Genomic DNA, 23,423 nt, shown 5'->3' with positions numbered 1-23,423 from the left:
ATGAACAGGAAGCAATTTGTTTTCAATTTGTCAGAACTCAATTTAATGCCATTCTGTGGAACATTTTAAATATATTTAAAAAAGGACAAGCAGGTGCCAGAACAAAAAAGAAGAAAAGAAAACTAAAAATAAATAATAATGAAAATTTAATAAACAAAACAAACAAACAAACAAAAACATTCAGTTAAGTATTTATATCTTATTTTGTAACTTTTTCTGTCTTTCAACCTTTATAATATTGCTTTGCTTTGGGTAATGCAATCAACAAACATGGATTTATGGTAAGATATGACATTTTAAACCATCATTTGAAATTAGATTGGCTGTCCTGACCCTGTAGTATTCTCACATAACATCTCGAGATGCTCTCTAAATTACCATTATCTGGAAGTGAGAGTGGGAGAAGGGGCCAGGTTTCACTTCTGCATCTACTGATAAAAAGGAATCAAATACACTTAGAGTCTTGTCCCTCAAAGTATTAGTATTATAGTATTAGTTGTCAAATTATTTTTTCAAAGATAGGAGTTGGTGGAGATTTGGTATTTATAATAGTTGTTTTTCTATGAACCCTCATGTAGGTTTAGTCTTGTGAGTGCAGTTTGGGCTTGAGCTTTTTAGTCATCTAACTGATAAGTAAAATATATTAAAATATAAAGCATGTTTACACAGTGAAAGATTTTTTTAACCTTTCTCTAATTTAACTTTCTCTCAGTTGCAGTTTCTTTTCTACCCACTAGATGTCACCAATCATGTCATTCATCAACACCACAGAGCTGCAGTCCCTTTTGCTGTCCTTTCTGCACCATTGTCTGAACAACACGGGAATATACACGTCAAACCAGCCCCAGAACTACACTACCCAGCAGGCCTTGCACCTCCAGGCTGCAGAGAGAGAGCAGTCTTCAGGCTTCGTGTACATTCTCATTGTGGTCGGCATGTTCAGCTTCTTCACTTTTGGAATCATGATGAGCTACATTCGATCTAAAAAGCTGGAGAATTCAAATGACCCCTACCATCAGTACATCGCCTATGACTGGTCTAAGGAGATGAGTCCAACAAGGGCTGTGGGTCAACTTCTCAGAGGGGTAACCGGGGGCAACAGCGCAAACAACACGGAATCCACCATTATCTGCAACCCTGCAACTCAAGAAGAGATACAAGAATGAAAAAGTTTCATTGTTTCCATACTGTATGGTAGAATACAATGTTCTGGTGTTCATGATAATTTAATACGAAAAATCTAAACGACAGCAACAAAAAAGAAAATTCCCTTGGCAATTGTGGGACAGACTTGCATTTTAAGGTGCTTAGCCTGAATGAACAATGATTTGCTGTACTGACCACCAGTCTGTGGCCCTCAGCTTTGGCTACCGTATTTTTCTGACTATAAGTCACACATTTTTCATGGTCTGGGTGGTCCTGCGACTTATACTCAGGTGCAACTTTTATATTAAAATATACAATTTAACATAAAATAGAAAAATGATGGCAGAGGCACTCTGATTTGCTGTGAATGTATTAAAAGTCACGCCACGTTTCGACTACTTGGTCTTCATCAGGGCCCTGATGAAGGTTTAACTTTACCCTATTGGAGTGCTAACTCTTTCCTACTTTCTAATGCCTTACTTATTTCAATAGTCCCTCTAGTTTCTGAATAAGAGCTATTTGAATGTAAAAAGTCTGCCCGTTTCCCTCCGTTACCGCTTGACTGGACCCTTATACTATTCAATAGTAACTCTTTCTTCATTAATTACAATGTAAATGTTGTGGTCATTCTAGTTCATAATCCCTTTTACAAATGTAAAATAATGAAAACCATCTCAAAATTCCATTTCAACTTAACTTGCATTAAAACAATGCACATCATACAATCAACACAATTTAAATAAGTTATATGACACAATACTATTTTTGCAAAATCCAAATGAGAGCAGGAATTCTCTGTGCTCTCAACAGTTGGTCACAATAATGCTGTATGAATGAATAATGCTGAATAATGCTGTGTAAAGCGTCTTTGGGGACAGCAAATGTCTGTGAAAGCGCTATATAAATAAAGACTTACTTACTTACTTACTTACAATGATTGTCATTTATTTTTTTAAAGTAGATTTTTCAATGCAAGCAGTCAATGGATGAATCAAGATCTTGTTTTGAATGGAATTCAGGCATGCTTATCTCCAAAAATGAGAGGAGCATGTTTGACTGTTTGAAAAAAGATCTTCTCTCCATTACATAAACACAACAATGTTCAAGACACGCATCAAGAATCTCAGACTTCCGGTCATTGAGATTCTTGATGCGTGTATTGGGTCTGTTGGACCTTAAAAGTCTCATAATATGTTCCATTTGTAAATTTTGTGGTATGTGAAATGTAATAGATTGCGCTCAGAGTCTTAGCATCACAGTTGCATTTTTCCCTGGGTAAAAAAAAAGTTTAATTTATTTTAGCATGGGCATTGATTAGCCTTTCCAGCAGGATGAATTCTCGTCATTTTTGTGATTTCACATATTCAGAGGGCCAAATATGAATCTGCAAGATCATATCTTAGTTGTAAATGCAGATGAACTCCCATTCCACTGAATAAACTAATAAAACTTGGGAAGTTTAGAGTAATTTATTGTTTAACAAAATCAGTACTAGAGAATTAAGACATGGCAATGAAATACAGGATACATTAGTATATACATTTATTTTAAATTTACATGTTACATGTAAATCATTCAGATTGATTTTTTATTATTTCACAGAAACAACAAACATTATAATTCCAATGCCATATAGCTTACTGTATCTAAAATGTGATGAAAACATTCAGAGATAACTTAAATGTTGTAACAAATCATACAGTATATTAATATTTTTCATCAAGTATTATGCAATGTTAGGAGATTTCCTTAGCAGTGTACTGAAATAAATCCTGTGCTAAAAATCATTTTAGAAAACTCTGCATCCATTTCATTAGTCCTGGTTTAGTAGTTTGGGGCTGATTTCGTGCATTGGCTCTTTTCCTCTCCTCTATTCTCCTCTCTCTATCTTGCCCCCTCTCCTTCTGCTGCTCCAGTCTTAGCTGCTGAGCCGATTTCTCCGCCCGCTCGATCTCTCGGGACAAACTGAAGTGCACCATTTGCATCTTGATCATTGGAACTATCAAATTGTAGTTGTCCACCAGTTTATTCAGTTTGACCACGTCCTCTCTCAAGGAAGAACACAGCTCCTCCCAGGCCTTCTTTTCCTGATTGGTCATAGAGTCACCAAATCTCGTCCTAGCTTCTAACAGCCTATTCCTCACATGGGTCGACATTTCACGAATATCTCTTTGAGTTACCACCCACGGGGGCTGGTACCCATTGTCAATGAGGATACGATTCAAATTATGTGTCATGGGATCAGCATATGGATTGTGCTCAAATTTGTTCAGCGGTTTTCCAGCTCCACTTAAGTTCCTAAAATCACCACGTGCCATTGATTCCTGAATGAGATCTTCTACTAGCCTTTCCACGGCTTGGGTAATTTTAATTTTACGACTGCGCTGACGCATATCTCGCTCCACCAGTGCGCCCTCCTCCGCTGCAGCTTTTTCGTGTTCTTTTTGCCGGTAGTTTAGCACCTCCTCTGAAGCTCTGTCTACACGGATTTGTCTGTACTGGCGTTCCCTCTGGCTCGGCGTTCCAAATCCAAATCCTTCGTAACTCAGGTAGTGTCTGTGTGGGAGAGCGGCGCCCCTCGATTTTTCCTCCTCATCTTCTTCTGTTCCTTTCTGGGGGCGTTGTTTCTTGCTCTGATATGCCAGTACAGCTCTGTACGCCTCTTCCACTCTGGCGAACAACACAGGGTCAGCAGTAGGAGATCCGGAGTCAGGGTGGTAAAGTTTGGCGAGGCGGAGGTAGGCTTCTTTGACCTGGGCAGGGCTGCTCTGAGCCTGGTCGGGCAGTTCCAGAAGTCTGTAGCTCTCCAGTAGGCTTCGACTGATCTGTGGTCCAGTGTTGAGCCATCGGAATAGAACCAAATAGTGAGGGGAGATAAGCAGGACTCGACCATGGTAGATGTTCAGGTGGGAAACCAGGAGGTGGGAAGCATATGACATTGCTGGCACACCCCTATGAGGAATGATAATAAAACATGTATAAAACAGAAATAGCAAAATAATAACAATAATACATAACACTTTTTCATGACACTCAAAGACATTTCACACAGTTTAAGACAGACAAAAACATAAGCAAAAAAGGCAGGTACAAAGCAGATGCAGTTATTCTAAGGCAGTTTTGGTGTTAAGTTTAGGTGTTTTATGAAACTTTTCTGGTGGAGGGTCTGCTACCAGCTTGTTTCGATGGAGATACTATACTACACTTTCCAGAGAAAGCTATCTTCTCCATGGAAACAAGCAAGTAGCCAACACTCTACCAGAAGAGCTGCAGAGGGCACCTTTAATTTCTGGAAAGTGGAATCAGCCAACATGAATACCAGGCTGCAAGAATGCACTGTGAAGAATATGCAAGGATTTTAGCTCTCACATAATGCTCGATAATATTAAGAGTTGCAAAAAACATGTGAATAAATTACTATTCTAATAATTAGTTAGGTGATTAAGAGAACAACGTACTGCTTTATGCCAGCAATTGTCTCTATGTTATATTTAATATGTTTCAATCTATGTTTTAAGTACTAAAATAAAATGAAAATGTCAGCACGTTCTTCATGCATTTTTAAAATATTGTGTCGTAATCGAGATGATGCTTTTTTTCTCATCTATAAATGTATGCAAGTTGGAGTCAAGAACAATCTGCCACTACTTGAAGCCGTGAAGTGCTCTGAGTCCAAATCTAGCAGCATTTGCCCGGTGCTCGTGTCGATTTCAAGCCCTAGCAACGATTAATTATTTTTTTAAACTATAAGGCATTTAATCTTGCAAACCTGTTTTTAATGCGTAAGGGGGGCAAAGAACGGTGCTCTCATAACTGTCAAAGGAGACCGGATGTTTTGGTTGGACAGCGGAAGTGCTTAGTTTCTTGTCTTCTGTTATACTGCCCTCTAGTGTTCAGCTCGAGAAGCACTACGTGAACAAGGGAGAGACCGTCGCCATGGTAACCTAAATTATAGACTGTACAGATCTTTTGAATTATTATTATTATTATTATTATTATTATTATTATTATTATTATTATTATTATTATTATTATTATTATTATTATTATTATTATTATTGCCTTTTTAAAACTTGTACTTCCTATAATGTTCATGTTCTAGATCTAGAAGATGAATGTGAACAAATCTGAAAAAAATCTTGTATTTGCCACTGCATTTGATTGGCTCGACTGGCTCTCTCTATGCTCTTACGTACATTAGCCATCTAAGGCTTTGTAAACTTGAAGGTGGCATTTCAGACAGAATGGAGGCCACACAAAAGTCAGGTAACAGAAGAACTCAATAATTATGATGATAATAACTGCCATGAACTTATATTGAAAAAGTGATATTTAACGTTAGATCAGTCTAATCTAGTTTTGTAGCTAATGTTTAATTAGTTCACTGGGTCACAGAATTAAAAGTTCAAGCGATCGTTATTGTCAAAGGTCACAAAAGCACTCAAGTAACATAAGAGTAATGTTACTTCAAAATAATACTACTCAAGCAGAATTACAAAGTAGTGGTCCAAGAAACAAGCTTAATGTTAAGTATAAAGAGATTTTTGGGAAAACAAGCCTACTAATTATTAAAGAGTAGTGTTAGCTAAGTGTCATATCTGATTTATGATTTAAGGTTAGTTAACGCTAATGTAATTTAGAAGACTAACATTAAAGTTAAACATTAAATAATGCACAACATGCATGCAACATGAGGTATTTTCAAATGATAAATAATAGAAAATCCATTCTCCATCCATTCATTGTTTTTGAAAAATATCATGAACCTAAATGGTCAGAGAAGAGAAAAGTACCTTGTACACAAGAAGAGATGGGCTACAGATATGGGCTACGTGATCTATGAATGTCCATGGTTCTGTATTTTTTTCCCCATAAAATAGGCTAATTGTCAGAAACGAGGACCACAAATGTAAACAATAAACAAAATAAATAATACAAATTCAAAAGTGAAGTCTAGCTCCCATCCATGAGAAAAAGTATTTCCTTCAGGAATAGAAAACTTTATGTTTATGTGACACAAAATCTACAGTGAAGTGCTTCAGTATGAGAGCTGCCCTGCGTTAAACACTGTGTGATGTTTGTATCTGTTTGAGAGTGCTGACTGAGGCATGTGCTGTGTAGCCCACTTCTTTTGATCATCTTTCTCATTGCAATGGTGGCAGGGGGTCTCATAGCAGCTTCTCTTTGTGAGTTCACAGTACAGGTCCATTCATCATTTTAGTAGCACTACAAGGACTGACATCACTTTATGTCTGAGATCTCAATGGAGAAATTCATTTTTTTCCAACAATAATTGACTCTCCAAAAATACAAATTTTGCTAAAATAATAGCTTAGTTTTATATTGTGATCTTGATTCCTGACAGAGACTTTCACTCCTTATACTCTTATTTCACAATATGTCCTGGCTCTGGGTTCAATGCTCAGTTTCCCCCCATCAGCCTCAAGCACAATAGGCAAAATCCTCCAGTGAAGGTAGTCTCAAATCTAACTCTGGAGATGGGTTCTCCAGGCCCACTGCTCCTAACAGGTTGCTCAAACATCAAACGCTTACTTCTCTGCAGTGAATTAAAATAGTATACCATAGATGAAAGTATTTTAGCTGCTAATCTGTGCCTTCGGCCCCTCAGACCACCACCAATCACCCACACCACATTCATACACAGGCAAGGAGGGTTAAGTTTCATGCCCAAGGACACAACGGCCGTGTCTACTGTTCAGAGTTGAGATCAAACTGGGTCAGACGACTTCACTAATGTGTGACTAATACAACTTTTCTATGCTTGGCACCAGGGACCAGAATAGAAAATGAGAGGTTGTCTCAAAAGTCCTGCATCCTCATACCAGAGAGAATCGTCCAGCTCTCAGCTCAGCTAGATGAGCTGAAAAATATGATGTCAGCGTTAAAAAGAGATTTGTTTCTTCAAAAGCTGTCACAATCCCAGTGGTCAGTTGATACTTACAGCAACCAAACCAATGTCTAAGGAAGTAAAGAGCTATTTCTCAGATTAGTAACTGTATCACTGATGTTATTAGAAATGTTACTGAGTGACGCTCTCCTTTGTCTTTTTCAGGAATAATCTGTACAAATGTGACTGACCTACAGTAAAAGTAAGAGAAAACATGCAGTGACTGCAGTATCTGTAGAAATCTGTAAAGACACTACAGCGAATCATTGTTGCCACTTTTCTGCTCACAGGTTCACCATATCTAAGGGTCATCCCAGGACACAAGACCCAGCTGAAACAAGACATTTGAGCAATTAGTTCAGCAGTGTAACAGTAATAAAAATATAATAATAATATGTTGTTTTTTAGATTTGGTCAAAGATTAGATTCAATTGATAAAATCATGTTTTTCATTCACAATAGGTGTGTTTAAGATGAGCAAGGGGGTGAAGGTGGGTATATGCCCAAACGTATGATGGGAAATACAGTGCTGAAACACATGTGCACTGACACTTGACAACAGGATGTATATATAAATGGACATAGCTAACATGCTAGCTGCCGCGTTCCAAAACAGGAAGTTTGCATGTGAGCACTTCCAGCTCCTACTGGCCCTGGCTCCAATTGACTTACATTGGAATATTGTGGCCCCTCTCTCTGTAACTGTTGCAGTGAGCCTCGTCATTTTGGTCTCAAAATGTCCATATTAACTCTACACGATCCATTCATTATTTATTTGTTTTCAACTGTAGAAACATTGACACTAATTATGACAAATAGTGTTGTGACAAATCAGCACTTAGTTACTATCCTGACCATTTATTTGTAAGGCTAACTGGAGACTCTGCTCTGTCTAAAGCTCTGTTACTCATTTTAGACTTTAATCTGATCTTTATTTTAACACAATCTGACCAGAAAGAGCTGGTTTAGCGGGAACTATTAAATCTGAGCTGCTTTGTGCTGTTAATCAAGTTTCTTACACATACAATTACAATCACAAACATAGACTGCCTGGTCACAAGCTAGCATTAGTTTTTTCAGTTAGTCACTCTCACTTTTTTTTGTTGAAAACTAAACTCCTAAACAGGACCATGAACACTCATTGATCACGGGCTCTTGAAAATGTATTGTTTAAATCTATTTTGTATTTTGTATTTATTTATTTATTTATTTTTACGTTTCAGACAACCTTTTTTGGCTGCGTTTGTCTGTATTCTGTCACCATGGTAACTGAAGAATATTCCACTATATAAAAATCCATGTAGAATACCCCCAGTGTGATGCAACTGCGAAGTATTAATAGGGATTTTTCCTATTCCATAAAATGTTCATGTAATTTGAACTCTAGCTATAATTATTGTTATTAGTATTAGCCGCAGTAGAAGTATGACATTTAAACGCGATATAATAGTTTTGACCATTAAAATAGACAAATAAAAGCGATAAGGTTCGAGTGCGCATGCGTGAGGACATTCCCCGGAAGCGCCGTGCTTGTTTGGGTTGCTTGAGCTCCGCTAGTTGTCAAATAGTAAAAAGTCATGCTGTGGTGGGGCAGATGAGACTATTAATCTCAAATAGAACCCCACCAACATGTCGTTTTATATATTACCTTATAAGCCGTGACACAGGTCCAAAAACGACATTTGGAGATTTTTAAAGCAGCTTTACCGCGGAGTTGTTGATCGCCTCTGTAGCTGTCACTGTTGTCCGGACGAGGATGGACTGCACCGCGCTGGAACACGACGCTGTCAAATTTGCCAAAACAGCTGTTACCTACGATCAAAATGGGAAATATAACGAGGCTGTGTTTTATTATAAGGTTGTATTCTACAAATGGCGTCCAAACACTACAGTTCTTTTTTTCTATCTCTTCTTGACTGTCGCTGACTGTGAATCTGTATTTTACTTTCAGTTTTTTAACATACGCAAATGACCTCAAACTATTAATAATAAAACCACTTAATCTCTTTACCAATGAAGATTTAAAATGTAAAAACAAGACTGCGCTAAAATAAAACACCTTATCTTTGTACATTGCTACGAAAAGATTTATTATTTATTAGTTAAGCTTCATATAACCGTTGATCTAATATAAAATCTGAATAAATACATTTTTTTTTGCCACTTGCGGCCATATTGGTTATAGTTGCTAATGTAAACAAATGTAAACTGCAAGGGAAACATGCATTAACTTCCAAAGTTATCATTATTTATTGTTATAATCAGTTTTAGTTGATTTTGAGCTTTTATTTCCTATGTTAATAACCATCTCTTCCTCTTATAAGTCAGTGATTAGCTGTTTGATACATCCAATATGGCACCCAATGAGCCATAGTACGGGACATGACGTTAGTGAGCAAAAATCAATATTAGATCAGTAATACATAATTTACTGATCAGTTCCATTACAGCTGTCAAACATTTTTTTCATTCATTTGTATTCATTTTCAAAATATTTCTGCTAATATAATTTCTTCTAATGTTGTCTATTTAGGAGGCAGCCCAAGCCCTGCTTTATGCTGCAATGGCTGGGTCCAAACTGGAGGGGATCCAAAACAAAGTGAGCGAATACTTGGATCGTGTACAAGCACTTCATGGAGCAGGTAAGCTTCACATTAGGATTGTCAAACGTATCGAAAATCAAATACTAATCGATACTGAAAGTAGAATCAGTTCAAACTAAAACTAAACTATAAAAAAAGTCACATTCACAGGATAGAAATGAGCCTTTCCTAAGTAGCTTGACCTAAACAACTGTGAGGGATTTTTTTTTTTTTTTTTTTTTTTTTGGTAACGACAGTGTACATTAAACAACATTTCTGTAAATGTACCAGACTTAGTCAGAGAGGCTCTTTTTCATCCCTATTTGGATGGTTAACATGGTAATCGTCAAATAAAAGTTATACAAAACACGGCAATTATGCAGTTCAGTTAAAAGGCAGTGAGAATACAAACAGACATAAATGACCTCAAATATAATGTACACAGGGTACAAAGAGAAATTAAAACATACACTAGAGCCCACAGGCTATACATAGGCTATAACACCACATGGTAATATAAAAGAAAGTACTATTATTTATTGTTGAAAGTCACATTCTATTCTCTAAATAAGGAGTGGTTTTTTTGTGTGTTTTCATTGTGGTTTCGGTATCGGTATTGAGTATCTAGTCTATTCCTTAGTATCAAAATTTAGTTTGAAATGTTAGTATCGTGACAGCATTACTTGACATAACTGACCTACAAAAACAAGTCATTGTTTACTGGTAGTATAATTATATGTATCAATTAGATATTTAATACATTATAAGCACAAGGGGTTTTTCTTTTCATTCTTTGTTAGCTAGCTTAGTTAGTTTCCATGACTAGGCTGGGTGTGGGTGCTATAAAGATGACCACAGCCAGAGTGGGTGTGGCTTTAATGTTTGTAAGGCACTGACTAGCAAAGGAGGGCAATACAAAGGTCTAATACACTGTGCAATGTCTATATTCTATTCCACGAGAATTACAAGATCAAATTTTCTTTCTATTATTATTAATTCTTAATTGTATATATATATATATATATTTTTATGAATCTTATATAATTATTATATTTACATTACATTCATGTTTTATATTTATGCAGAATACTGGTATAGACACTGGTCAAAGCAGCAGTACATAGGCCAGGCTTAGTGTTTTGAGTTAAAGCCACACTATGTAAAGCCACACTATGTAACACCAGAAATTTTACTAAACATATGCACTGTTGCCATAAATATTAATGTACTGTTATTAATTTTTTCAAACACCAGTTATATAAATATGTTTTAAAATTGCAGTGAAATTATCTGGACATTATAAACTCTGCTTTAGTTGTAACATGGGAATATTCTGAAAAGATCTTGTCATTGATCTTTAGTAACTTGTGTTTCTATAAGTTGAAGAGAATACAGATTTCTAAGTCTGATATAAACAATGACAATGCAGCAGGAAATTTGTCTTAAACACCACATTTCTTACATGTTTTTATCTCTCAGTGACATTGTGCAAGAACATTAGAATTAAACTTCTCCTGGTTTGGCTTTTAAACAATTAACTGATCAAATTTATTTCATATTCTTTATCTTTAGTGTTTTGTGTTGTCACAGTAATCAATTTCAATCTAAATTTTAGTTGTAGTTCAAACTTAACACCAATACCACAATGGAAGAATCCCACAATTTTTAACACAATATGCATTAGTCCTGCTAATAGCCCTATGCAGCGAACTCCAGGCCCCTTTAACATCTCTTTACCAATAAGAACTGTGTAAAACATTGAACATTGAATTATATTTGTTTCTTTAATTTAACCATTTACATGTGTTTTGTCTCTTGTTCAGTCCAGGCCCAGCAGAGTGACCCCCTGAAGTCTCGGCAGCAGGTGGATCTCGAGCGGGCACACTTCCTGGTCACTCAGGCCTTTGAAGAAGATGAGAAGGGGAACCTGGACGAGGCCATTGAACTGTACACACAGGCTGTAGAGCTCTGCATTCAAACGGTGCATACACATACTGGCTTCAATTAATGACAGATGTTATGTTTATCATGTCAGTCGTCTTCTTCAATGTAAGTGTATTATTTTCTGTTGTTCTCTTTCACACCTCAAAATGATCATGGCATACACATACATATTGTACTTTTGTTAAATGCTATATAGTTATCATTTATAACACCTGTGGATTATTATATTTTGTACATTTTAAACCATAATATTGATCTAAAAATGTATCTAACATTTAATTATGCTAACATTGTCACAACAAAGTGACTCTCTGAAAGATCAAGTAAAATTTTATACTACCAGTGAAATACCTATAACAGGAAAGTGGGCGTGTACTGGTGCCAGTGAAAACGGGAGTAGATAGGATTCTCCTGTTGAACACAGGAGAATAAACGTTGGTCAAACATGTACAAATCGCTCTAAATACATTTTTTTTCCCCCAACAGTCAAATGAGACAACAGACCAGGTGCTGCAGAACAAACTGAAGCAGTTGGCTCGGCAAGCTCTAGACAGGTACTAGACTTGTCTACAATGTTTTCTGAATAAACCAGAATCTGAATATTTTGTGTGGCCACTTTTGCCATTGTGAAAATTGTTGACCATGGATTGTTTTGTAACTGTATTCAATGGAAAACTTTTTTTTTCAAGATTTCTGGCATTATCTTGGTGTTATTTTGAGATGTATTTTGGGAGATAGGCTGTTTCATAACATTCAATTTACTTAAAAGTGCATTATGTAACTGTAAGAATCTGTCACCTGGACGTTTTCATGGAGATATTATTGCATTGCCTTGAAAGTTTCACAATATGTAATTAAACTGATCTATCTAACTAGCTTTCATTTGGGTGTTTTATGGTTCAAAAATATCATAAAAAGATTCTCTGCAAATATAACCTGTAAATAACACCTGCTTGTCTCCATGAGGTACAGGAATTTTAATGCCATATTGAGGAACATTCCTGACAAAGTAATTGGAACAGGCTTCTGCCAAGCTCTTAGTTATTATAATGTTGCAAAGTCTGTTTTGAAATATATTTTAGCATGTTTGACTGTGATTTTTTTTTGCTAATCTCTACTAAAAATTGAACAATTATTACTTTATTATTATACAAATATTACTCATGTTTGGTGTTTATTTTCAGGGCGGAGGGTTTGAAAGAGCCCCAGTACAAGTCTGGTCCAGCACAGTCTTCGGACCGGGCAGGAGGCTCTGGTCCGCGGCCGGTCTCTTCTGGGGGTCCGGTCAGACAGTTCTTTCCTTTAGGTCCAGACTTCAGCCTCCACGACAAACCTCAGCCAGTGAGAGCAGTGCAGTCATGTGAGCCCCAAGGACAGAAGTACACAGCGGAGGAGATCCAAGTTCTCAGGTCAGTTTGATAATACCTGCTCATACATTCTCGATCATTAAAAGGTCTGTACCTGATTTTATTCTCATGTATTTGAGGAGAATTTGTCTTGCCTCAGCACAGATATATTGTATAAGCAGCTCTTGAGGTCAAAATAAGTCTGCTGTGTACTGTCTGTGTTTTATTGCAATTGGGGACTGCACAGTTAGCATGTTAGTTGTTGTTAGCGTTACTATCACTGCAAAATTCACACACTGTGAGTTGTAAGAACTGTGAAAAGGGCAGGGCTCTTTTGTAAACTGCAATGAATGATTAAGATGTTTGGAATGCATAAGGTAAGTAAGGAATAACTTTGGACCACTTCAGACCAAAACTAGTTCTGTTTTTCAGACAGTAAAAATCAAATACAGCACCTTTAATCAATTGAATCAAATATCTCTTCTATAGTATTTAACATTTAACATTTCTTAGAGTTATGTCTCTCTTCCTTTTAGGACAACCTCCACAATCAATGGAATAGCCTACGTGCCCTTTATGAGTGTGGATTTGAAGGAGCGCTTTGCCTTCCCTGTCCCATTCTCGTGAGTTTACCCTCAGACAGACACACGCACACACGTATGCACACGTACACGCACATACACATACATACATGTTTGACGATCAGACCTGACCTGCTGCCCTCTGTAGAGACAAAGTGGGAAAGCTGGCCCTATCGCCCAAACAGAGAGCCATCTTCTCCCGTTGGGTTCGACCGGACGAGTTCTGCAACAACCCCACCATGATCATGTCTGTGTCCAGCTTCAGCATCAAGCAGGTCAGATATGTACAGTTCATACAGCACACAATAGTGCACAGTAGTATTGCAAATAATTATTTGAGTTGGTATAATTATCAAAACACAAAAGCCGCAATTATTTAGATAATAGATAATGTTCTGTTTAGACCTTTACAAACATGTTCTGAAATACATGGTATATTTCAGCCTTGTTAATGCTCCTGAAGTTGCACTCTGAACAAAATCTAACAACATTGCAAATCTAAATGCAATCTTAATACTAATGTAAAACTGAATTATACATTGTTTCCAAGTTTGTGCAACTTTTTACTTGTGTCTTCATTTTGAATTGAATACAGTTGTCTTTATCCTTTTCAGACAGTTGTTTCTGACTGTTCATTTGTGGCTTCACTTGCAATCAGCGCGGCCTATGAGAGACGCTACAATAAGAAACTTATCACCAGGTATTATACATTATTATTTTATATACGTTATATAAATTTACTCTATTTAAATACATTGTAATGTGTGTGTGTGTGTGTGTGTGTGTGTGTGTATCAGCATCATCTATCCTCAGAACAGAAAAGGAGAACCTGAGTATAATCCCTGTGGGAAGTACATGGTCAAACTTCACATCAACGGAGTGTCCAGGAAGGTACACAATGCAGCTCAGTACTTTTCAAATGTGCCCTAATTAGAATAACATGAAGAATAACATTAATAACATGAATAACATTAATCGCAATGCATTGTGCTATAGGTGATCATTGATGACTTCCTGCCCGTGGACCGTAATGGAGAGCTGCTGTGCTCTTACTCTAGTAACAGGAACGAGCTGTGGGTGTCCCTCATAGAGAAGGCCTACATGAAGGTGATGGGGGGCTACGACTTCCCTGGGTCCAACTCGGTGAGTCAGAGCTCCAGACACACACGTGTTCAGCTTTAGGTTAGTTGCATGACTACTGTTGGTGCCTGGTTCTGTTCATCAGCTGAAGATGAGAGAAAGAGAGAGATACGTTATTGATCTCGAGGGAAACTCAACTTTTGCTGCAGCAACATTTACACTGCGTTTCTCAGTCACCTTTGTGTCTCAGTCAAAGGTCTCAGGAGATGGTCGTGTTAATGTGACAAATGTTTGTGTGAACTTAAGTCATTCACAAGAAAGCTCTAATTGATTCATGTATCACGATCATGTGACAGAAAGCAGGCATTACACCTACAAATGCCAAGTACTCAAATTAAGTCATCAAGACATACTATGCAAATCAACAACATCTTTTGTACCTTTTTATCCAGAATATCGACCTCCATGCGCTCACAGGCTGGATCCCTGAGCGCATCGCTATGCATTCAGACAATCACTCCTTCAGTAAAGACGGCACCTTCCGCATGCTGCACCAGAGGTGAGGCTCTAACACAGTCTAGTCATTTTCCATGATCTAAATATTATACATAAAACAATCCTTTTTACCTCATTAGTTCAATTTAGTATAATCATCCAGTAGAGGGCACTGTGGTTTAAGTTACTACTTACTACTTGCTTAACAACTCACATTAGTTCTCTTCATAGACTGTATAAATGCACATAGATAACCCGCTAGCCACAGCATTCCAAATAGGAAGTGTTCATGGGGGTGCTTCCAGCTCTATCGACTTCAACTGACTTTACACTGGAAAATTTTCAAGCCACTCACTGTAACTCCTGCAGTGAGCCTTCTCATTTTAGTCTTAAAATGTTCGTATTAACCTGCTCTACATGATCTTGGTTATTTTTATTTAGCTATTTTGTACATAAAAAAAATCCTATTCCTAATGTGGATCTGACTCCAAATTCGCTCCTGTATCTGCCAGCCTCATGAGCTTCATTTGACTGAAGCCTCTTAGTCCACTTTTTTATACAATCTAGGGTTCTCATAGATCCTGTTATGCACTCAGTTAGAACTTATTGTAGTTTCAAACCAAAATATGAACATGATTCTAAAGCCCATAATAATACATTTCCACATTTCTTCCATTTTTATTTTAGATTTCACAGAGGAGACGTCCTGATCACCACGGCGACAGGAGTGATGACGGATGAGGAAGGGGAGAGATGGGGCCTGGTGCCCACACACGCCTATGCTGTTCTTGACATAAGGGAATACAAGGTAAAAGCCTGTTTCTTCATACAGTCTCTCATTATGCTGTCTAAATGTCATATACTCAAACTCAAATGGACTAAAAATAAACAGGCATTGCTACAATAATGATCAATCAAAATGATAAAAAAAATACAATAAAAAGATAAGGTAAAGCTATTAAAACATACAATATATAATAAATACAGAAAATATTTATAATTTTACAGCATTATTTTCTTCTGTATTTTGTTTAAATATTGTTCTTTTGTATATTCTTTCTTTTTATATTAAGTAAGTAAGTAAGTATTCTGTATAATTTTGACATCAGTTGCTATCCCCTGATGTATATTTGATATTTAATTTGATATGTTAAAGGTGAACTGTGCAACTTTTCTGCTTGTATTCATGGAGAAGTTTTGCTTTGTCTGAAATGTTCCACAGCTTTGCATTAGACTTATATTTTTTTTTACATTTATTCTATTAAATGAGATTTTATTGCCTTGGAAAACATGTATTCTTACTGAGAGCAGGGCTACTTATCCACAGATCTGAGCTGTAACTTGGCCTAGTAGCACCATAGATGTTTAATGGGACATTTTCACATTTCATTTTAATAAAAAAAAAGTAAAAGCCTGAATCTACTCTTCTAATGCTAATACTAATGCTTTTGTTTTGGTTTGTGTAGGGAATGCGTTTCTTGCAGTTGAAGAATCCATGGAGTCACTTGAGGTGGAAGGGACGTTACAGTGAGAGGGACGAGAAGAACTGGACTCCAGAGCTGCTCAAATACCTCAACTTTGACCCTAAGACAGCACAGAAGTTTGATAATGGTATCTGGTTATGTCACAACATTCTATATAGACAGACCATAGACTGTACAAAGAAGTGGACTAAGGGACTGCGATGTGACCCACAGCGTTTGGCTTCAGTCAAATGAAGTTCATGATGCTATTGATTTCAGGGGCAAATATTAGGAATAGGAATTTATTAATGGACAAAATCGCAAAATAAAAACTCCAGGATCATGTAGAACGGGTTAATACTAATAATTTTAAGACCAAAATGACGAGGCTCACTGCAGCAGTTAGAAAGAGAGGGGCCACAATATTCCAATCAGTGTTGAGAGTAACGCATTATAAAAGTAATGAATTACTGTAAGCCATTGCTTTTTGCTGTAACGCAGTAATGTAAGGCATTACAGGGTAAAAAAATTTTAATATTTTACTTGGTACAAATTTCAGTAACGCGCATTACAATGCTTTTTTAACCTGGATTGAAGTGGTGGGTTTTTTGTTTTTCTTCATACAAATTCGCTAAAATCACCGCGATAACAGCAGAAGTGAAATGCCATTGTTACAGTTCAGAATGTTGGGACGGGCGCAGAGGTGCGCCCACGTAGACTGTTGGGTGACTGCGGGTGAAAGGACCGGTGCAGAGCTTCACACCACATGGAGCTAATTTCAGCCAATGCCCGATCGCGCTTTGTGGACACCCTGCTCCACAGACTCGGGTTTCTTTCAGGGTCGGTTCTAGATTCCAAGTCCTAGTCCAAGTTTCAGTCCTGGTTTAGTCCTGGTTTAGTCCTGGTTTAGACCTGGTTTAGTCTTGGTTCAATACTGGTTCAGTCCTCCTGGTTCAGTCCTCAGTTCAGTCCTCAGTTCAGTCCTAATTTAGTCCATATAGGGTGCAAAAATTTTGGCATCTTCGCTTGCTGATTGTTATTTAACAATCAGCGACAGTTATTTTGGTGAGAGTAACTTAAAAGTAATGTAACAGTCGTGTAATGCCTTACATTTTAAATACAGTAATATTGTAATGTAACAAATTACTTTGGAATGACAGTAACAAGTAATAAATAACGCATTACAGTTCTGAGATAACTTGCCCAATAGTGATTCCAAAGTAAGTCAGTGGGAGCCATGGTCAGACAGAAGGTGAAATTTGAGTGTATACTTTTTTATATTACATTCTAAAACTGGTGCAAAGTTCAACATCTTTTCAGCATAAATAAACAAAGGGAGATACACAATAGCTATAGAATAAGTAATATTAAGATTCAACATGAGGATCGTCCGTTCTTTCAAAAACAGTATATTTCCCATGAGTCACATAGGTCCCTGCCTTCTGTCAGAAATTATAACATTACCAAATGCTAGAATGTGAACCTGAGACCACAAACTCCAAAACAAGCCTAAATTTGGGTTAAAGTTTGCACCACACAGTTTTATCTAAGTTGAAGAGATAAACTGTTCCTGCCATAATCTTATGTTTGATTTTTCCTTCGAGGTGTGTTTTGGATCTCATGGGAGGACTTGTGCCAGTACTATGATGTCATCTACCTGAGCTGGAACCCCGGCCTTTTTAAAGAGTCCTTCTGCATACACAGGTCGGAACAACTTAAGATTAAAGTGCACTTTAATCGTGACTTTGTGGGAATAGTACCTGTTGTACACATTTATCATAGTTTTACATCAGTTAGTAATAATAATAATAGTAATGCATCAGTTTTTGGACACTCAAAGACGCTTTACAGAGCATTGTTCATTCACTCCATACCCAATGGTAGTAAGCTTCTACTGTAGCCACAGCTGCCCTGGGGCAGAGTGAGGGAAGTGAGGCTGCTAATCTGCGCCCTAGGCCCCTCCGACCACCATCGACACTCATGCATACAAGACTTTCATACTAGGCAGTGTGGTTGAAGTGCCTTGCCTAGGGACACAGCGATTTTCCCAGCGGTCTCCCATCCAAGTAGGCCAAGCCATGCTTAGCTTCTGAGATCTGACGGGATCAGGCTTTGACAAGCCGGTATGGCCACATCACTTATGTGGCAGTTTGTGGAAAAAAGTTGAGAAGAAAAGTTTAAAATAGAATACCTCTACCTATGTCATTAACAATGGGAATTCCAACAAAAAATGATTCTGTTTTATTTAATTGTACTACTCATAGGAATTTCTAAAGCATATGTTTATGTGTTCACCTAATGCAGTAGTTGGGATGGAAAGCAAGGCCCTGTAAAAGACGTGTACAGTCTGGCCAACAACCCGCAGTACAGACTGGAGGTGCAGTCTCCAACAGGGGGTGCTGCTGTGTGGGTGCTCCTCACAAGACACATAACTGACAAGGTGAGTTTTTTTAATACCTCTCCAATTTTAACAATGTTATTCCCTCATCAAAAACATACCTTTATTAAGTCTGCTCCTTCTAAGCCTCATAAAACAGGCAATTTTGAAAAGTTAAAAGTCTAGAGGTCTCCTGTGATGTTTTTAAGATCATACATCAAAATCTGAGCATTTTTACCATGTACATTAAACTTGCTAACCCTACCTGAGGCTTGTTAATTGATTAATAATGACCCCTTTTGCCAGTAGATGGCGTCCTAACCCCAGTTCTGAGTTTTGGTGTACAGTACACCTCAAAACACCATAGTCAGAGTATAGCCATTATTTTAAATTCTGAAACATGAAATACCACACGAAAAGTATTCAAGAGAATTTATTATTGGCTTTAAAAGCCAATAATAATACAAATAATGCATAATATTTTTTTTTTTCATTAAAATATACTTGTTATGTTTCTTGCAGGATGACTTTGCACAAAACCGAGAATTCATAACTCTTGTTGTTTACAAAAATGATGGAAAGAAAGTGTATTATCCAAGTAAGATTCAAAGAAAATATCTGGCCCAAATGCTAAACTGTGACTATAATTTAGTAGCCATTTTAATTTTTTTGTTTACTTTTTTAACTCCAGCTGAACCCCCTCCCTACATCGATGGCATCCGTATCAACAGCCCCCACTACCTGACCAAGATCAAACTAACCAGCTCGGGGACCCACACATTCACTTTGGTGGTGTCACAGTATGAGAAACAGAACACCATCAACTATACACTAAGGGTAAGTCAGATCTGTGGAGAGGCAAGCCAGCTTACAGTCAGAATGTATTTTTATACTTTTAAAATACAAGCTCTATAATTTAGTACATGTAAGATACATCAGTTTAATCCCATACTGCTGAACCTTCCCTGAAAAGCAGTGACATCTCTGGAGATGTCATTAGCATTAGCAAAACATGGGTGCTCAAAAGTGTCATAAAAAGCATATGTTCTCTTGAATGTGTTGATTACACTCTCTGTGCAGGTTTACTCTGTCTGCAAATTCAACTTCTCCAAGATCCCCAATCCATTCACACACGTCAAAAGGGTAGGTTTTTACTTAACTTTTTTCCAAATCATTTCACACATGTATTGTTAGTAACAATTATGTAACTTAAACAATGTTATGAAACAAATAAGACAAAATGACCAAAGTTAAATATCATTCTAAAATATACAGGATGTCGAACTACAAGCTCCTCTGCTTCAATGTTTTTCTTAGATGCTGCAGCAGCTAAACATTGAGGGAACTACATTCATAGACCATGATCCTACTCATTCCAGTGCAGACTACATGAAGAAAAAATCATTTTGATTATGACTATTATGAGTAATGGTTCACACCAAAGTTTTGTTATTTGAAAAAGGCCAAGTAGCATTTCCCAAATTCAGTTTTCAGAATATTGAGAAAATATTTAAGACCAGTTTTTTTAAGACAAGTTTTTTAATTAAAAAAAACATAACAAAAAGCTGTCCCTCTTGTTTTGGTATTGGTTTGTAGCAGTAGGACATGTAGCATTGGTGTAACTGTAACATTAGTGTAGCATATCTAAATGGCTTTCACTCATTGTCTATGTTGCGGCCTTGTGTGTGAACAGATAAATGGTCAGTGGAAGGGCGCCTCTGCAGGAGGCTGTGGGAACTACAAGGACTCATACAAACATAACCCCATCTACCAGATGAACCTGGAGCGCTCAGGGCCTCTGCTCATCGAGCTCAGAGGGTCCAGGTATGTGTATATGCTATATTATATATAATACACTGAGAAAAATGTTGTTTATGGGTTTGTGAAGTTATAGTGCAGCTTTAAATTGCCTTCATTACAAATATTTATCAGTTAGTCTAATAATGTTTAATGTATTTGTAATTTTTTTTCTCCAATCCTTTTACTAAACATATTGTCATTCTTTTGAGTTGTAGTCATCCAGAGCAGATTAAAGTGGTACAGAAATTAAAAGTGGTCACACTTGTCTTGCACGATATTATAGATGCACATGTAACTTTAATGAATAAGGTCTTGCTTGTCTCCAGGGATTTTATTATTTACGTATTTATTTATTTATGTATTTTTGTAAAGTTGGGGTATTTTTAATTTGAGCATCTTTGACAATTTTGAGCAATTGTTATTATTTTTGATCTACTGTCTAAAATATAAGCATGGTGGTTTAAAGATTTACTTTCATAAATTTTCGTCATAAATACATTCATATAATTTAAAAATCAACATATGACACGTTATTTGTTTAGGAACAGTTACTTAACACATGGATAGAAAACTCCTGTTTCTTTAGCTCTATCTTCACAGTAGCTGAATACCACAGTTAATGTCATGACTAGTAACAGTCTTAAAACAATCATAACAAAAGTGAGGAAAGTGTAACTGTATTGTATTAAGCTTATAACATGTGCTGATATGTTATGTAAATGGGATAAATGTGATGATGTGTGCAGAATGTACAGTGTGGGCTTTGAGATGATCACTGTGTCCACGTCCAGTGAGCCCGGAGCTGCTGGGTTTAACAAGAAGAACAGTGGAGACTACAGGTACAAATCAGAATATGATACAATACACAAACATAGTTAGTTAGTTGTTTTTTGTTTTTTTATATTTCTATTTTTAATGAAATGGAAATAGGAAAAAGATTCTTTTTTTTTTCAGTTTAACTTTTTATTATCTATTACGCGTCATCCATTATTCAGGCAATTTTGTGTGTCTTTTTTTCCAGGTGTGGCTTCTGTTATATGGAGCTGGAGCACGTCCCGGCTGGTATCTACAATGTCATCCCCACCACTTTTCTGCCCAAACAAGAGGGACCCTTTTTCCTGGACTTTAGCACCACGTCTCCTGTTAAAGTATCACAGCTTCAATGAGGAACTTCATACTAGAGACTGAATAATGACAAGCTCAAATCCAAACACAATCAATCATCATTATAATCCAATAAATGCCAATGGTACAGTTGATAGTACAAAATACAAAATAATGTAATTTTTATTTCTATTGTTTTTAAATTTGAAGTCTCTCTCTACATTGCCATACCTATATTATCCAACCGTAGACTGTCTAAATAAGTGGACTAACGGAGTGCGACGTCACCCATAGCGTTTGGCTATAGTTAAATGAAGCTCACCGACACTAGCAGTTATAGGAGCGGATTTGGCGCCAGTTCTATATTAGGAATAAGAATTTATTTACAAAAAAACAGCAAAATGAAAACAAGGATCATGTAGACCGAGTTAATACAAACATTTTAAAACCAACATGACGAGACTCACAGCAGTGGTTACAGCGGAGAGAGGGGTGACATTTATCAGTGTAAGGTCAATTGGAAACGGAGTAGATGGAGCCAGATGTGCCCGCATGGCCACGTGGTGTAGCTTTGGCACCAACTTCAAACATACTTCAAGCATGCCAACAAAATAATAATTTTCTAAAACACAATCACTTCATTATACCTTTGTTGGCTTTATATGGGAAGCCACAGCAGCCATGGGGCTCACTTGACAGATGTGGCTACTTATTCTGTACCAATGACTTCCAATCAGCCCAGTGATTGGGTTATTCTATACACTCACCAACGTTACTCCTAGCACTGCAATAGCATGTTTTCAAATAGGTTTTTTTTTGTTTTTCTTGTTGCCAAAATTGAGATTCCTTTATCCATGACTTTAGCACAAACCAGCTTCAATAATGGTTGATAAAGACGTTTTATTCTCAGGAAGCAGTTAGGTTAGCACCACAGGGAGTCCATTTTGTTTTGGATAGACATTATTTTGTGTTTACAGACTGGAATTGATAAAGCGCACCCCTAGTTCTAACAAATCATTAATATCGTGCCGATATTTGGACTATTTGGCGAATCAGATATCAGAATACCCATAGAAAAACACCCATAGAGCTTTATTTGAACACTGCAGTGCAAAGAGATGAATGTTGAAGACATGACTACACAGCTCTCTTATGGATTTAAGTTGAGAAACGGGCTGTGTTGGTACATTTTCATATTATAATGTATTTATTTAATTATGTGTTAAATATACATGTGATCACAATAATAGGAATAATCATGGTCTTTACATTGGGGTGCCTGTGAAAGGAGGACGTCTGTTTATAAATCTGTCAAAATGAAACTAGCCCTCACAAAGAGCATGTGCACAGTTTTAAAGCAGCTTTTCCAGAAGAAGCAGGATCAGAAGTAGACCTCTAACGCACAGACACCACACTTTCATCCCAAAAGAATGTCATTGTAATGGTCATTTCTGTTTTATAATTAAATCCAGGCAGTGATCTGATTCAGTGCTGCTGTTGTTGCCAAGTGTATTTGCCAAATAAATCATATATCCATGCGTTTTATTTTCTGTTTATTTTTGTTATATGTTCTGGATAACTCTTACATTCTCAACAC

The 23,423-nt window shown here is 37.0% G+C and overlaps 2 protein-coding genes across 2 annotated transcripts; one reads left to right on the top strand and one right to left on the bottom strand.

Annotated features, from left to right (window-relative positions):
• Positions 1 to 2,684: 2,684 nt before the first annotated feature.
• dnajc28 (DnaJ (Hsp40) homolog, subfamily C, member 28) lies at positions 2,685 to 4,984 on the bottom strand. The gene is made up of 2 exons (XM_020936317.2): positions 4,916 to 4,984; positions 2,685 to 4,098 (listed from the first exon to the last, which is right to left on the bottom strand). Exon 2 carries the CDS (start codon positions 4,083 to 4,085, stop codon positions 2,931 to 2,933), a length of 1,155 nt encoding a protein of 384 aa, XP_020791976.1. The 5' UTR covers positions 4,086 to 4,098; positions 4,916 to 4,984; the 3' UTR covers positions 2,685 to 2,930.
• Positions 4,985 to 8,566: 3,582 nt separating this feature from the next.
• Positions 8,567 to 23,364, top strand: capn7 (calpain 7). Its single transcript, XM_055163337.1, has 21 exons — positions 8,567 to 8,912; positions 9,588 to 9,696; positions 11,460 to 11,617; positions 12,067 to 12,134; positions 12,765 to 12,989; positions 13,463 to 13,549; positions 13,656 to 13,782; positions 14,122 to 14,207; positions 14,305 to 14,398; positions 14,504 to 14,650; positions 15,040 to 15,146; positions 15,770 to 15,890; positions 16,549 to 16,693; positions 18,150 to 18,249; positions 18,850 to 18,985; positions 19,445 to 19,520; positions 19,614 to 19,759; positions 20,003 to 20,065; positions 20,616 to 20,746; positions 21,469 to 21,561; positions 21,744 to 23,364. Exons 1-21 carry the CDS (start codon positions 8,811 to 8,813, stop codon positions 21,886 to 21,888), a joined length of 2,466 nt encoding a protein of 821 aa, XP_055019312.1. The 5' UTR covers positions 8,567 to 8,810; the 3' UTR covers positions 21,889 to 23,364.
• Positions 23,365 to 23,423: the final 59 nt, after the last annotated feature.

The sequence above is a fragment of the Boleophthalmus pectinirostris genome, unplaced genomic scaffold (assembly GCF_026225935.1).
Source record: "Boleophthalmus pectinirostris isolate CB_2022bp ecotype Guang Dong unplaced genomic scaffold, ASM2622593v1 HiC_scaffold_6, whole genome shotgun sequence".
NCBI classification, from domain to species: Eukaryota; Metazoa; Chordata; class Actinopteri; order Gobiiformes; family Gobiidae; genus Boleophthalmus; species Boleophthalmus pectinirostris.
The sequence above is the reverse complement of the archived record's forward strand: the minus strand, read 5'-3'. Positions and strand labels throughout refer to the sequence as shown.

Bases quoted from the DNA above. Each gene is read 5' to 3' on its own strand.
- capn7 (XM_055163337.1), top strand. From the start codon at position 8,811: ATGGACTGCACCGCGCTGGAACACGACGCTGTCAAATTTGCCAAAACA. The intron at 9,697-11,459 runs GTAAGCTTCACA...TCTCTTGTTCAG, and splicing joins ACAAGCACTTCATGGAGCAG to TCCAGGCCCAGCAGAGTGAC. The intron at 12,135-12,764 runs GTACTAGACTTG...GTTTATTTTCAG, and splicing joins GCTCGGCAAGCTCTAGACAG to GGCGGAGGGTTTGAAAGAGC.
- dnajc28 (XM_020936317.2), bottom strand. From the start codon at position 4,085: ATGTCATATGCTTCCCACCTCCTGGTTTCCCACCTGAACATCTACCAT.